Source organism: Moschus berezovskii, chromosome 5, assembly GCF_049115385.1.
Source record: "Moschus berezovskii isolate FMDL1 chromosome 5, NW_MosBer_1.0, whole genome shotgun sequence".
Taxonomy (NCBI): Eukaryota; Metazoa; Chordata; class Mammalia; order Artiodactyla; family Moschidae; genus Moschus; species Moschus berezovskii.
This window is the reverse complement of record NC_142464.1, coordinates 106,753,878-106,768,088: the sequence shown is the minus strand read 5'-3', so window position 1 is coordinate 106,768,088 and position 14,211 is coordinate 106,753,878. Positions and strand designations below refer to the sequence as shown.

Here is a 14,211-nt window from a genome sequence, read left to right as displayed (position 1 = left end):
CCACATATTACCCTTTGTATTCTTAAGACAAATTGATATGTCCCAATACTCCTTAGCGCAATATCTAAAATATGCCAGTTTTCCCAGATCACAAATTTATCCCTTTACAAAGCTGATGACTAACTCGTTACAAAAACACAGTCTTGAAAACAAGTTCCCCTCTTGCAGATGACATCCGTCAGCATCTGATTCTCCAGTCCTCCCCTGCTCCATCAAGAAACAATTAAGTTTTTACTAGCTTTTGCTCTAAGGTATTGCAGCATCCAGTGTTTATTATATTTCATCACTTTTAGTGCCATCTGGTAGACACAAAACTGAGTAAGATTAGTGTTCAGTGAGAGTGAACCATCTATTATTTACTTATCTGGGAGTGAAAAAGAATCATTTTCCTAATAATTCTTGCCTTAAACTGTGGTTGCTTTTATCTCCCCAGGCCTGTCCCTTTTAGATCTCATACTATCATTTTAGATGACATAACTGACTATAAGAAACAGCCTGCATGCTGTGTGTTCACTCAGTTGTGTCTGACTCTTTGCGACCCTATGGACTGCAGCCCGCCAGACTCTTCTGTCCATGGGATTTTCTAGGCAAGAATACTGGAGTGGGTTGCCACTTCCTCCTCCAGCAGGTCTTCCTAACCCTGGGATCCAACCTGTGACTCCTGTGTCTCCTGCACTGTAGGCAGATTCTTTGCTACTGAACCATGGAAGAAGCCCTAAGAAACAACGAAGACCTCATTTAAGTCACTGCTTGTTGGCAGCCATATAGGTTATAATTCACAACCTACAGATGAGTTGGTGTGGTATTTCTTAAAATCAGTTAGCAAAAATCTTGTGTTTTTTGATGGACTAATCAAAGATCAAATAAATGCTCAGTAATTTTCTTTACAGGATTATTTATATTCTTTGTCCTAAATCTGCACTTTTATGATCTAAGACACATTTTTTAAATTAATTAATTTATTTTAATTGAAGGGTAATTACTTTACAATATTGCATTGGTTTTGCCATACATTGACATGAATCAGCCATGGGTGTACATGTGTTCCCCATCCTGAACCCCCCTCCCACCTCCCTCCCCATCCCATCCCTCAGGGTCATCCCAGTGCACTGGCCCTGAGTGCCCTGTGTCATGAATCAAACCTGGACTGGCGATCTATTTCACATATGATAATATACATGTTTCAATGCTATTCTTTCAAGTCATCCCACCCTCACCTTCTCCCACAGAGTTCTTTACATCTGCGTCTCTTTTGCTGTTAAGACACATTTCTTAATAGAAATATTTCCGCCCTGGAGAGGTTGTGAGGATAAAGTTAATAGCTGAATGATTTCGGTCACCTAACAGCAGCCCTCCTTCAGCCAAAACATATTGATTGTTATGTTTTACTGCTGTCGTAAATAGGTATTATTGATGCATAAACAGTAAAACTAAACGAAATGAAGAATTTGGCCAGGCACCAGTCTACAACTGCAGTGAAGAGCTGCTATTTTGAGTTTGAACTTGAAGAACCCTATCAGCTTCAAAATAAAAAATTTAACAAAGAAAATAAGCAATTACTCTCTAATATTTGTATTTTTTAACAGAGAGATAAATTAAAAAGAGCATCTGTATAGCAAAGAACTGTAAAAACCACAGACGGGTGGGTATTTTTAAATCTTTTCTAAAACTGTAAGTAAAATTTTAAAAATTTAAGGGAACTTTAAAAAGATTTGTTGAGCAGAATGTTAATGTGGTAAAAATTGGTTTGCATATATAAAGATGGCTTTGAAATTGCCCTACTGCCCAGAAGACCCTTTCAAGAAGGGTCTACTTAGTTGTAAGTGGACTTCACAACAGATAGTCTGAATCTGCCTCCATTTAAACCTCTTAATAAAATTGTTAACAAACCAAAAACTTTATTATTTCCACAACCATAAAATTTAACAAGATCTTATTTTAAAAGGAAAGTATGCTCTGTCTCAGTTGATTTTTTTAAAAAAGATTTATGTATTTATTGGCTGTGCTGGGTCTTTGTTGCTGCTCTGGCTTTTTCTCTAGTTGCAGTGAGCAGGGGCTACTCTAGTGTGTGTGGGCTTCTCATTGCAGTGGCTTCTTTTGTTACAAAGCACAGGTGCTAGGTCCACAGTCTTGAGGAGTTGCAGTACATAGGCTCAGTAGTTATGACACAGAGGCTCAGTTGCCCCATGGCATGTGGGATCTTCCTGGACCAGGGGTCAAACTGGTATTGCTTGCATGCAGGAGTATTCTTAACCATTGGACCACCAGGGAAGCCCTCAGCTGATCTATAACGGAGTTAATAGGTGAAAAGGGCAAAGTGTGGTGTTTGGAATGCAATTCTGGAAGTTAGGAGTTTGGGGTTGATTCTCGTCTTTAGGAAGGTTTCTGCTTCCTGCTTAATTTCATTATCTGTTCTTGATGAAATGATTTACCATCCAGATTACAAATGAGAATGCTAGAATAACTGGAGCCAGGGGAATGGTACATGTCCAGAGTTCATTGGCGAGAAATGAGTAACACAAAGAGTGGCAGTGACTATGTTCCTGGGGTGACAGTGGCACCAACTACCTGGATGGCCAAGGTGAAGAGCCATTTTGGTGTTTGCCTCAGCAGTGAGTCAGGGCTTCGGCCAGAGTTCCAGCACCATCCTAGCCCTCCAAACTGAATGACCACCAAAGAGTTCCCAGAGTCATACCCTCTCCATTAGTCATTTTTAAAAGCACATTTGAAATGTATTTCAAATACATTTTGTCATATTTGCCTCGGTATTTTGCCGTTCAGTTCAGTTCAGTCGCTCAGTCGTGTCTGACTCTTTGTGACCCCATGGACTGCAGCACACCAGGCTTCCCTATCCATCACCAACTCCCGGGAGCTTGCTCAAACTCAGGTCCATCGAGTTGGTGATGCCATCCAACTATCTCATCCTCTGTCATCACATTCCCCTACTGCCTTCAATCTTTCCCAGCATCAGGGTCTTTTCCAATGAGTCAGTTCTTCACATCAGGTGGCCAAAGTATTAGAGTTTCAGCTTCAGCATCAGTCCTTCCAATGAATATTCAGGACTGATTTCCTTTAGGATTGATTTTGTCATTATGCCCTGACTAATATCCACACACAGGTAACTAGCAAGTGTCTCCCCTGATGCCCTCCCTGTGTCTAAATCTAATGGCTTCCTTTTCTGAAGATCACTTTGTGTTGAGGTGCTTGTAGTGAATTTCTCCTCTCCCCACTTCTTCCTCCTATTTCCATCCCCAAACTAATAGAAATTTCTTCATCTCCTAATGTGGACCAGAGGAGCCTGGTGGGCTACAGTCCATGAGGTCACAAAAGAGTCGGACACGACTTAGCGACTAAACAACAAGGATAATTGTTGTCACTGTTAATAGACTTCTGAAAATATTGCACTGTAGCTCCTAACTGGATCCCTCAAACCATTAGGTTGAAAAACTATTATCAACTCAAGTATAATATATTAATCTGATGATGAATCGTAGGCTAAAATATAAATTTACTTAAAGCTAAATCAGAGCCAAACAATTTACGATTTCATAAATTATGGTTTATTTCTATTTTGCTTCCAAAATCCAAATATTATCCAAGTTGCATACCACTCTTTCACCAGAGGTACTTGGAACTGAAAGTCAATTCGATGAACTAACTTCGTAGCTTGAAACTGTTAAATTCGGCAAACTTGAGAAATGCAAATTTGTGGATGGTTTCTTTATTAATGGCTACTAATACTGGCCAGTAATCAAGGTAGACTTTTAGCAAATAATTGCCTACTGAATTGCTGTATAAATATGATAATTCCTGAATTCCTAATCATCTTCCCTGGTAAACCTTAATGTCAAAATAAATTGCCTTAGGAAATAGTAACTGCCTTTCCTTATATTAGCTATAACATATTAATTGCAAGTGCTTTTTAAAAATCACATGTAGACGAGGCTCTCTCAGCTTTTTGTATAAATATGAAAATATCCCTGCAGTAAGCAATTAATAAAAGGAGATACTTAGATTAATGGCTTGAGTATGGACTAGCCTCAAGGTCACTATTAGAAGTCAGATTTGAAATCTAAGTAACTTCCTTCATTCTCTTTTCAGATTCTCCAATGACAATTTGGTTGAAAAGAGTGGGCTTTTAGAATGAGTAATTAAGATCATTTGGAAGAACTAAGCTTTCTTAATATAATCACAATATGACTTTGAATACATACCAAACCCCCAGATCTGCTATGTTAAAATACAGACTCCATACAGTCAGTGCCCTAATTTGGATGAACTATCTTTGTTCTTTGACAGTGAACACCCACAGGTAGAAATCAGAGGGGAGAGGGAGTAAACTAGTAACGAAGGGATTTGTATAGTTGCTTTATCTTCCTTCCCATACCCCGGAATGGTCTCTGGCACAGGCACCAGCAGGTTTGTCTAGACTGATAACCATGTCTTCTCCCCGTGTTTTCTTGCCCTTTCTGTCCTAACACTGTTCTCAGTTAAAGGGTGATTGAATCAGTGAATTCTCGTGCCATGGGCTGACTCTCTGCATCTGATTTGTCGTATGCCAGGCCTCTGCAATGCTCTCCTAAGCCAGTCTGTCCTGTGCTGACCTTGTTTTTGAAAACTCTGGGAACAGCACTATTACCAGTCTATTATCTTGCATCACCCAAGTAACATGTAACACTGCTGCTTCAATTCCTCTTTGCTTTCCCCGGGCTAGACTAAAACATCTCAGTAATCAGAAACATTGTCTGCAAGTTTTCTTTTAAAAATTGTTGTTTCAGAGATTTTAAAATGTACAATGGCAAGAAGTTTACTTTTGCACATTGTGGCTTTCGAATGCTATTTCCTAGTCTGGCTATGTGATTTCAATTTTTCAATTATAACATTTTGTTTTATTCCCAGCTCTTGTGGTAGCTGTTCTGCGCTTCATACAACTGAAACCAAAGGTTTTAAATCCGTGGCTGAATATTAGTGGCTTGGTGGCTCTCTGTCTGGCTTCCTTTGGAATGACCTTACTTGGTAATTTTCAGGTACTTCATTTGGCCTTTTTCATCTCCATCTCATGCTTCACCTATATGATTATCACAGCCAGTGAGATGTAGTCACTGTGTGGCCCATGAAATTCTCCATGGACTTTTAAAAACGTTCTAACAGTACAGTCCTACTATGCACAGGTTCTCCAGCAGTCAGCCTGTCTGATCACTGAGCCTCACCTCAGTTGGTCCAGTCGCTCAGTCGTGTCCAACTCTTTGCAAGCCCATGGACTGCAGCATGCAGGCTTCCCTTGTCCATACACGGGAAAGTCCTCACTGTACATGGGACTGGGAAGTGCACCTACTAAAATAGCTGTGTATTTTCTACAAGGGCTTTCAAAGTGCTGTATACTTTTTTCATAACAAATTGTATCCTAATCTACCTTTCTAGAAAACTAATAGGACCGTTGCCTTTCTGTAATTAAACATTTAACATTCTTATTGGATGACATCTTGCGTTTCAGATTAGCAGGCTCACATGGGAGTTAGTTTGAAAATCCAGAATTTCTTTAGAATACCTGTGACTTGTATAAAGATGTACTAACCCTAACTCTTCTTCCCAGAAATACAGAAGTCATTTAGGGACTTTCCTGGTGGCTCAGGTGGTAAAGAATCTGCCTGCAATGCAGGAGACTCAGGCTTGATCCCTAGAGGAGGGACTCCTGGAGGAGGAAATAGCAACCCACTCCAGTATTCTTCCTTGGAAAATCCCATGGACAGAGGCTACAGTCCACAGGATCGCAAAGAGGCGTACACAACTGAGCGACTAACACACACACCCAAGGTCATTTAAGCATAATTTCCCTTGTCAATACCATCACCCAACTCTTGACTTCATTTTTAAGTCATGGAGACCACTGTGCTGTTACAGTGGTTGTCTGTTTTCCCTGCCTCCATTTCCTCCCCAGCATCCTCCAGCCTCTGCTAAATACTGCTACTAGAAACTTCCTTCTTGCAATTAAACGCTGATCCTAAACTTCTCCCTTGTCTACTGAGTGAAATCTAGATGGTGAAGACATTCCAGACACTCAGCACTCCAGTGAGAGTTTCGTAATGTTCTCACTGAAAATACGGTAGTGGGTTTTCTAAGACTGACTCTTGCCCTGAGTCCTCAGTGCTGATAATCCATTAAATTAGTATCTCATTCCCCCGGACATCCCCTGGTACAGTATATTTTTTACTTAATGGGTCATCTGATAGACAGGCATGCAATCCCACCAATTCCTCTAATTATCCAAGGTCTCATTCCATATCAATTGTTTTGGACAGTGAATTATCAGGAGAATATTTGAGAGTTTATCTGTTGAGCTCCAAAATGTTAGGGCACAGAGCATTTTTTGTTGAGATTTTGGTGGGAATCTTTCTTCCACTTATGCTTCTGTGCTGCAAGGGTTGGCATGTTGTAAAATGCTCAATAACTATCATTTCTTGCAGCTGGGTCTTGGATAGAAGTTACTGAGTAGACATTTTGTCTTTCACTTAAGTTCCCTAAAGAATCCCATTGATGGGGTTGTTTGATTGAACCACAAATATTCAAAACCATCAATGATGACACTCCATGTTCTTCATAGAACATTTTTTGGAATATCTACAGAGATTACACGGGAAACAAATAATGCAGTTGCCTATTGTGAAACCAGGTAACTAGTATAAGAGATAGGAGACAGACTTTCCAACCTGTACTCTTTTCATAATTTTTTTAAAATTTGACCCATGTAACTAAATATACCATCTATTTTTAAAATTAGATTTAAAAAATAAACAGATTATGTACAGCATGGAAAGCCAGTGTTCTAGAAGTAAAATTTGACTTGGGAAATCATTATTTAAAATGTTTTAAAAATATGTGTTTTGACCTGTACGGTGGTGGTTTTTTCAAAGAAGAAAAAAATCCTACTGTACTACTGTATATTTTTTAAATCAGTGGACAATGATTTGAGCAGTTTACATCTCTGACTTCCAACTGAAACAACCCAAATGGGTCTCCTTTAACCTATTAACTGTATGAAGGCCTTGACCAAGAATCTTCAAACACTGTTGCCTTTTAATGGGTCTCCAGATATGGCAAAATGCACTCATAAGTGCATTTTTCTTATCATAATGGGGCAGTCCAGTAGTTAGAACTCCACGCTTCCCCTGCAGGGGACATGGGTTCAAGCCCCTTAACAATAATTGGCCATATTACAGAAAATGAACAGTTCTGTAAGAATAGATAATCAGCGTTGTTAGTTGTCCAGGCCAATGAAATCTTGACCTGCTTAGAATTGACCATCCTCAATCAGTAAATACACAGCCAGATTCTGGTCTCATTTCTTAATCTTGAGAACACAGTTAGGGGTTTATGTCTGTAGAAACTTGACATTTCTCTTTTTATGGGTAACTTTCCTGCTTTTTTCTTTTACTTTTCTCCAAAGCTTTTCTGGAAAATAAATTCAAAAAATAAATTACCGCTGCCTGTTCATTCATTGGTTCATCTAAGCAAATGTTTTGAGGTTTTAGGGTACTAGTCATTTCCCTTCTTTCCCTCAGAGTTCAAACCAATGGAGAATAGACACAAAGAGCTAGTGGAGATAAAGGATTTTGCTCTTTCTACAATCTGTTAGCCCACCCTTAGAACATCTCTTTACCTATTTCTTTCTCCTTCGTGTGTCCCATTGGCCTGTATGTATTTTCTGAATGGGCCTCCACACGCCATTATCTGTTCATTCCTTAGCTCACAAATGATGAAGAAATCCATAATGTCGGAACTTCCTTGACTTTTGGATTTGGCACGCTGACCTGCTGGATTCAGGCGGCATTGACACTCAAAGTCAACATCAAGAATGAAGGACGGAAGGTTGGAATTCCACGAGTTATTCTCTCAGCGTCTATCACTCTCTGCGTTGTCCTCTGTATCCTTTGAGCGTGAAAAGCTTCTCTGCCAGTGAGATTAAAACACAGATGACTTGTCCTGGTAGAAGATGAGAACACTGCCATTCTCAGTTGCTTAGGATATGCTGTCAGATCATCTCAGAATATTAGACAAAAACGGAAAGTAAAAGTAAAAACTGAAAACTCTCAGACCTACTTTTCATGCCAAAGAAGAGATGGAGAACTAAAAATAAAACAAGCGCTGTCTGCTCAAAACTGTTTCAATCTGTAGGAATGGTGTCATGCATTCTCCTTATCACAAATGGTGTAAGGTTTCCTTTTGTGAAATAGAATGCATAACCCAAAAGAGAATTGTGCTTTATTTCTTCCATCTTGACAATTTTTTTTCATTTGTGACTTTATCGTGGCTCTGTTATTTCATTTATTAAACTGTAAAAATGAATTTCAAGAGACAAAAATACATTTCTATCTTTCAAAAAAACAAGTAAGCTTTTCTGGAAAAGAAATTCAAGAACTAGATTACCACAGCATGCACTGTTTTCCCAAACAAATAATTTTGAGGTTTTGATGTGCTATTTCCCTTCTTCCCTTGGAGTCTGAACCAATGGAGAACAGTCACAAGGAGCCAAATGGGTGCCAAATGGGTGTGAAGAAATCAGCCTTTATTCCTAGTAAACTTGGAAAGGAGAATTATGCAGGCCTCCTACCTCACACGTTAGAATTCAACTCATCCACCCAGTAACAGAGAAATCAGGGAAAGACAGAGAACAGCACTTCACTCAGTTGAACCCCAAATTGCAGAGGGACTAGTCTAGGGTGGAGCACAGTGACCCCACCTACTATAGCAGAGCCCAGTGGAAGCGGGCCAGTTCCAAGCCCACCGATCAGATCAATCATTCCTAAGTGTTCACTCCAATAGGTCCTCTGGAAACTGTGGAGAAGGGAATACGGTTCCTAGATGGCAAACTGTGTAACTAACATGAATGTTATACAGTTTATAAAAACTGTATAACTTCATGAATAGCCAGTATTTATTGGGCACTTATAATGTGCTAGGCATTATTATAAGCAACTTTAAATATGTCTATGCTTTTAATCCTCACTTAACAAGAATAGTAACAGAGGTTAGTTACCCAAGATCACACATGGAATGTGTCAGTTTGTTTTAAACTCAGGCTCAGTTCTTTTACTTAGAGGGGCTTTAAAATATGAAAACATTTAGTGTTCAGAGATGTTCTTTAGTTAGTGGAGTATTTAGAGGTGTTTATTTCTTCTTCCTTCCCAAACTGCCATTCAGTTATTTTAGGGGTTTTCTGAAGTTCTATGGTCACATTAGATAGAGAACATCAAAGGACTTGAAATTCAAGCCAAAAAAGTTGCTTATTACTAGTAATCTGAGTAAACAAGTCAAAATTATTTTATGAGTAAACAGGTCAGAATTCTGCCAGTGTGAGATCTGAAGATGTATCCCTCCCCTATTAAGTAATAATAATATTGTTTTGGCAATATTTTGAACCCTCAGTCTGAAGAGTATGTGAGGGTTTTGAATTATTTTTAATTTTGAGCTTATACTAAACAATTCTGATCCATGTTATTTCTGAAGACTTGGAACCGTTTCTTGGTTCCCTGGTAAATGGATCCAAGTCTAGTCAGAAGAGCAAAGTTTAGCTGAAGTAGTTCTCACATACTTTTTTGCTCTCTGAAAATTTCCCAAGATTTTAAGTCTAAGTTCTGAAGGTAGAACTAATTCAAAGGGAACGTTTCTGACTTTTCTAAATAACTTTATTTAGTCCCTGACCTCTTAGCCTTTCACTAGAGCATCGGTCCCCAACCTTTTTGGCAACAGGGATGTTTCATGGAAGACAGTTTTTCCATGGACTGGGGTGGTGGGGAAAGGCTGATGGTTTCAGGATGCTTCTCATCAGAGTGCCAAACCTAGATGCTTTGGACAGGCAGTTCACAATAGGGTTCACGCTGTCATGAGAATCTGATGCCTCCGCTGATCTGATAGGAGGTGGAGCTCAGGTGTAATGAGAGCAACGGGGAGCAGCTGTAAACATCGATGAAGCTTCACTCCCTTGCCTGCCACTCATCTCCTGTCGTGCAGCCTGGTTCCTAACAGGCTATGGACCAGCAGCAGTCCATGACCTGGGGTTGCGAACTCCTGCAATCAAAAATATTGTGAACCTTTCTTCTTCCAAGCTCCTGCCTTTATATATACTGAAGAGTGTGTGTGTGTGTGTGTGTGTGTGTGCGTGCATATACTTCATATATAGTCAGGCATACATATATCATCTGTTCCTTTGGTTTCTTAGTTGCCTATTTTTATGTGGCCACAAGTTTAAATGCAACACCACAAATGAAACCAGCCTACATAATATTGTCTGAAAAACAATAATAAAAATTAGAGAGAGGAAGGAATGCCACTTAAACTTTGTTAGTAGCATTGCAAAGACAAACACAGCTTATATGGATGTTCTTCACTATTTGGTAAGTACACATTGTTCCATAGTCATTTGCAGTATCTTTTAAAAATATTATTTTTCTGGCCAAATAATTACTTTGGAATTATAAGTCTTTAGCTAGTCTCACAGTTTATTAGGTTGCCATGGAAAATAGTGGTCAAACGCATGGGCAAGGAGTCAGAGTTCTTGTGTTTGAACCCCAGTTCCACCAGTTAATATGTGTGTTACCCATTTGGCCTCCATTTCCTTTTGTTAAGGGCTTCCTTGATGGCTCAACAGGTAAAGAATCTGCCTGCAGTGCAGGAGACTTAGGTAAGAAATGGCAACCCACTCCAGTATTCTTGCCTGGAAAATTCCATTGACAGAGGAGCCTGGCGAGCTATAGTCCCTGGGGTCTCAAAGAGCTGGACACAACCAAGCATGCACACATGCCCCTGTACTCCCTATTTTTTTAATCTACTTATTTTTAATTGATAATTATTATTATAATCGCTTTCAACATTATGTTGATTTCTGCCATACATCAACATGAATCAGCCATAGGTATACATATGTCCCCTCCCTCTGGAACCTCCCTCCCACCTCCCACCCCATCCCACCCCCTTGAGATTGTCACAGAGCCCCGGTTTGAGTTACCTGAGTCATACAGCAAATTCCCACTGGCTGTTCCTTTTACATAGGGTGGTGTAGATGCTTCCATGCTATGCTCTCCATTCGTCCCACCCTCTCCTTCCGCTTTCCCCGCTGTGTCCACAAGTCTGTTCCCTGTGTCTGTGTCTCCTCTGCTGCCCTGAAAATAGGTTCATCAGTCTGTGCTCCCTATTTTAAACAAACTGATGATAATAGAATGTTGTGAGGATCACGCTAGGTGTTCCACGAAGGCACCTAGAAGCATGTCTGGCACAAACGGCTGAATAACGTGACCCTGTATTATTTATGTAGATAGGTCAGCTGGCCCTGTCAAGTTCTTTGGCTCTTTTCTGTAACCTGTTTCTGCCCAGAGAAGAGCCCAGCCTTAACGTGGCCGACGGAGGTACTTTCCTTGACCACTTCTCCCCAGACTTCATCCTCATGGCGCAAGGCATCCACATGTACGCCGCCAGGGTCCAGTGGGGCCTGGTCATGTGCTTCCTGTCTTACTTTGGCACCTTTGCTGTGGAGTTCCGGCATTATCGCTATGAGATTGTTTGCTCCGAATACCAGGAGAACTTCCTAAGCTTCTCAGAAAGCCTGTCCGAAGCTTCCGAATATCAAACCGACCAGGTGTAACCCTTCAGCTTTTCCTTGCTGGGGAGGTGGGTGTGGCAGTGAGGGAGGGGCCAGGACACACCCACAGGACTTGACACATAACCTTGTGACACCACACACACACACACACGCGCGCGCAGAAATACACATTCGTGGCCACATTTGCCAAATGAGCTTTTCAGGGCGAGTTATTTAACGAAAAAGCACAAGCCCTATGTGTCAAAACACACGCTGTTACACTGAAAATATAATGCACGACAGAGCAAGAAGCTTGTGCATGATCACGTCTTTTCCCCTCTCTCCCAATACCCCATTCTTATTCTCCTCTTCACATACTCCAGCCACCGTGATCACCCTGCCTTGGGTAGGGCAGGCCAAATGTAATGTGGGAACAACGCCAACTCCCAAAGTTGCCTTCAGATCCAAAGGGCTTGGAACCAGCTCATGAGGCAATTGTGAATCTGGCTCTTGAATGGACCGAGTTATCATTTACTTGGACAGACTGTATAGCGATGTGACCCCTCGTAACCTGCGGACGATGTGGGATCAAGGATGGAACTTTCCCAAAGAAACTCCCTTCATCATCCTTCAGTGGTTGGCTGACCAGATTCGACGCTATAAGCTGTGAGAGGGAAGTCCACCACATGATTTGGACTTTACTGTGACTGAGAAATATTTCCCAATGTGAATATCTGCAGGACCAAGGTCTGCCAGGCATGGAGAGATGGGGGCAGCCAGGGTGTGGTTTCATTTTTGCTTCCATAGTATGCTATGTTTGGTTTTTATTTTCTACTTTATGATTTGCCTTTTTATTTTTTTGTAAGTAATGACCGTGGGTCTCTCGAGGTCTCATGGATAAAGAGGGTGTAGACCAAATGCAAGAACTAAACTTGTTTGGGGTTCAGCCATGATAAAGCGGGGGGAACAGGTCACCTGTAGGCTCAATTTTATGTTTGAAGCTAAGAAAATATTCACAGAAAAGCACAAAGGTAATAAAAAGAACTCCTTCTGGACATTTGTCAAAGATAGGAGTTTCAGAGCATCTTGTTGGAAGTTCAAATAAGAGGGGAGTTTCTCAAATGTACCTATCGCTTAAGCTTTGTATTGGGGTGGGGGAGGTTAAGGGCTTTTCATACTCAGAATTTGTAGAAGCCAATTAGAAGGGTACCCTCCCCTCCAAAACAAATTGGTTCAGCTGGTCCCCTACAACTCAGCATGTAGTTTCCACCTGCAAAGAGTTTAGAACTTAAACTGTAGGCCTGGGCTTTATACAGGCTGTATTTCATAAAAATGAGCAGAATTCTAAATTCAAAATGTCTTGGAGTGGGCCAAGCTGACAGACCCTGTGAGTGCACTTTGTTTCAAGAGATTCCCAAATTCACTTCGCAGGGACTTGAGATTTCAAGGACTATAATGTGAACAATGTTTTTTTAATTCAACACAAACTCTGAGCTTCTTGAGGAGGGGGTTCAATGACTTTTCACTTCTGTATTTATCCCCACTTCTTAGCACAGTGCCTGGCACACATGAGGTGCTCAACCAACGTCTGTTGACTAGAATTACTGGTAATTTAGAGTAGGAAAAGGATGTATCAGAGAAAGACTCAAAGATGAATGAGAGAGAAGATGACCGTTTCCTGCAAGATAGGAATGGAAGAAATCATGAGGTAGGGAAGGGAGAATACCTCTAACAGCCAAGTAAAATGTGAGAAAAAGAGAGTGTTCTCCTATTAGAAAGGCATCTTACTGTAAATAGTCCAAGGTGACATTTGTTATTTTTGAATACTGCTTTGGAGGTTTTTTTTTCATTTTTATATTTTAAAAATTGTATCAAAGAACAAAGATTTATGAAGTTTTCTTTTACTCTACACAATGCAAGTTAAATAGCTTTTGGTGATGCACTGTACACTTTTTAAGAGTATATCTAATAGCACATTTTAACAGAATCAAGCAATGACTGGCATTATTCATTGAGATCTGATCGCTAAATAAAATTCTTTTATGCAGAATTGTGATTTTTTTTTTTTTGCCTCTTCAGAGAACATTTCTTCTCTAATATTGAAGCACAGGTAAACCCAGTGAGACATTATGTTGAAAATGAACTTCAGTGTTACACCGATAGCATATTTCTAGGGTGTCTGGCAACACTAACAGCCAAAGTCTCTAATTCTCCAGACACCAACTGGGTGTCCTACAATTCAGTTCAGTTCTGATACTACCCAAAGTTACTGTCAGACTCCACCAGCTTAAAGGCTCAGTCCCATATGCTGGTCACAAGCGTCAGGTCCCCAGATTACCTTAGGTTTAACCTGGTCACAAAATTGGAGGGTTCCCACAACTCCCTTCCCCTCCCTTCAGTGGTTTCCTGAGAACAGCTCACAGAACTTGGGAAGACAGTTTCCTTCAATTTGCTGGTTTATCATAAAAGATATAGCTTGGGTTTTCCTGGTGGCACTGCAAATGGGAAACCGCCTACGAATGCAGGGGACACAAGTTCGATCCCTCGTCCAGGAAGATTCCACATGCCTTGGAGCAACTAAGCCTGAACGCCACAGCTACGGAGCCTGCGTGCTGCAACTACTGAAGCCTGTGTGCCTA

At 40.6% G+C, this 14,211-nt stretch overlaps 1 protein-coding gene across 3 annotated transcripts in view; it reads left to right on the top strand.

Annotated features, from left to right (window-relative positions):
- The window catches only part of TMEM150C (transmembrane protein 150C), a 109,433-nt gene extending 95,909 nt beyond the window's left edge, over positions 1–13,524 (top strand). For all 3 annotated transcript variants that reach the window (XM_055434129.2, XM_055434130.2, XM_055434128.2), the window contains exons 6-8: positions 4,900–5,027; positions 7,744–7,921; positions 11,427–13,524. In XM_055434129.2, the coding sequence (XP_055290104.1) occupies positions 4,900–5,027; positions 7,744–7,921; positions 11,427–11,635 (515 nt within the window). In that variant the 3' untranslated portion in view covers positions 11,636–13,524. The remainder of the gene's footprint in view (positions 1–4,899; positions 5,028–7,743; positions 7,922–11,426) is intronic.
- The last annotated feature ends 687 nt before the right edge of the window (positions 13,525–14,211 follow it).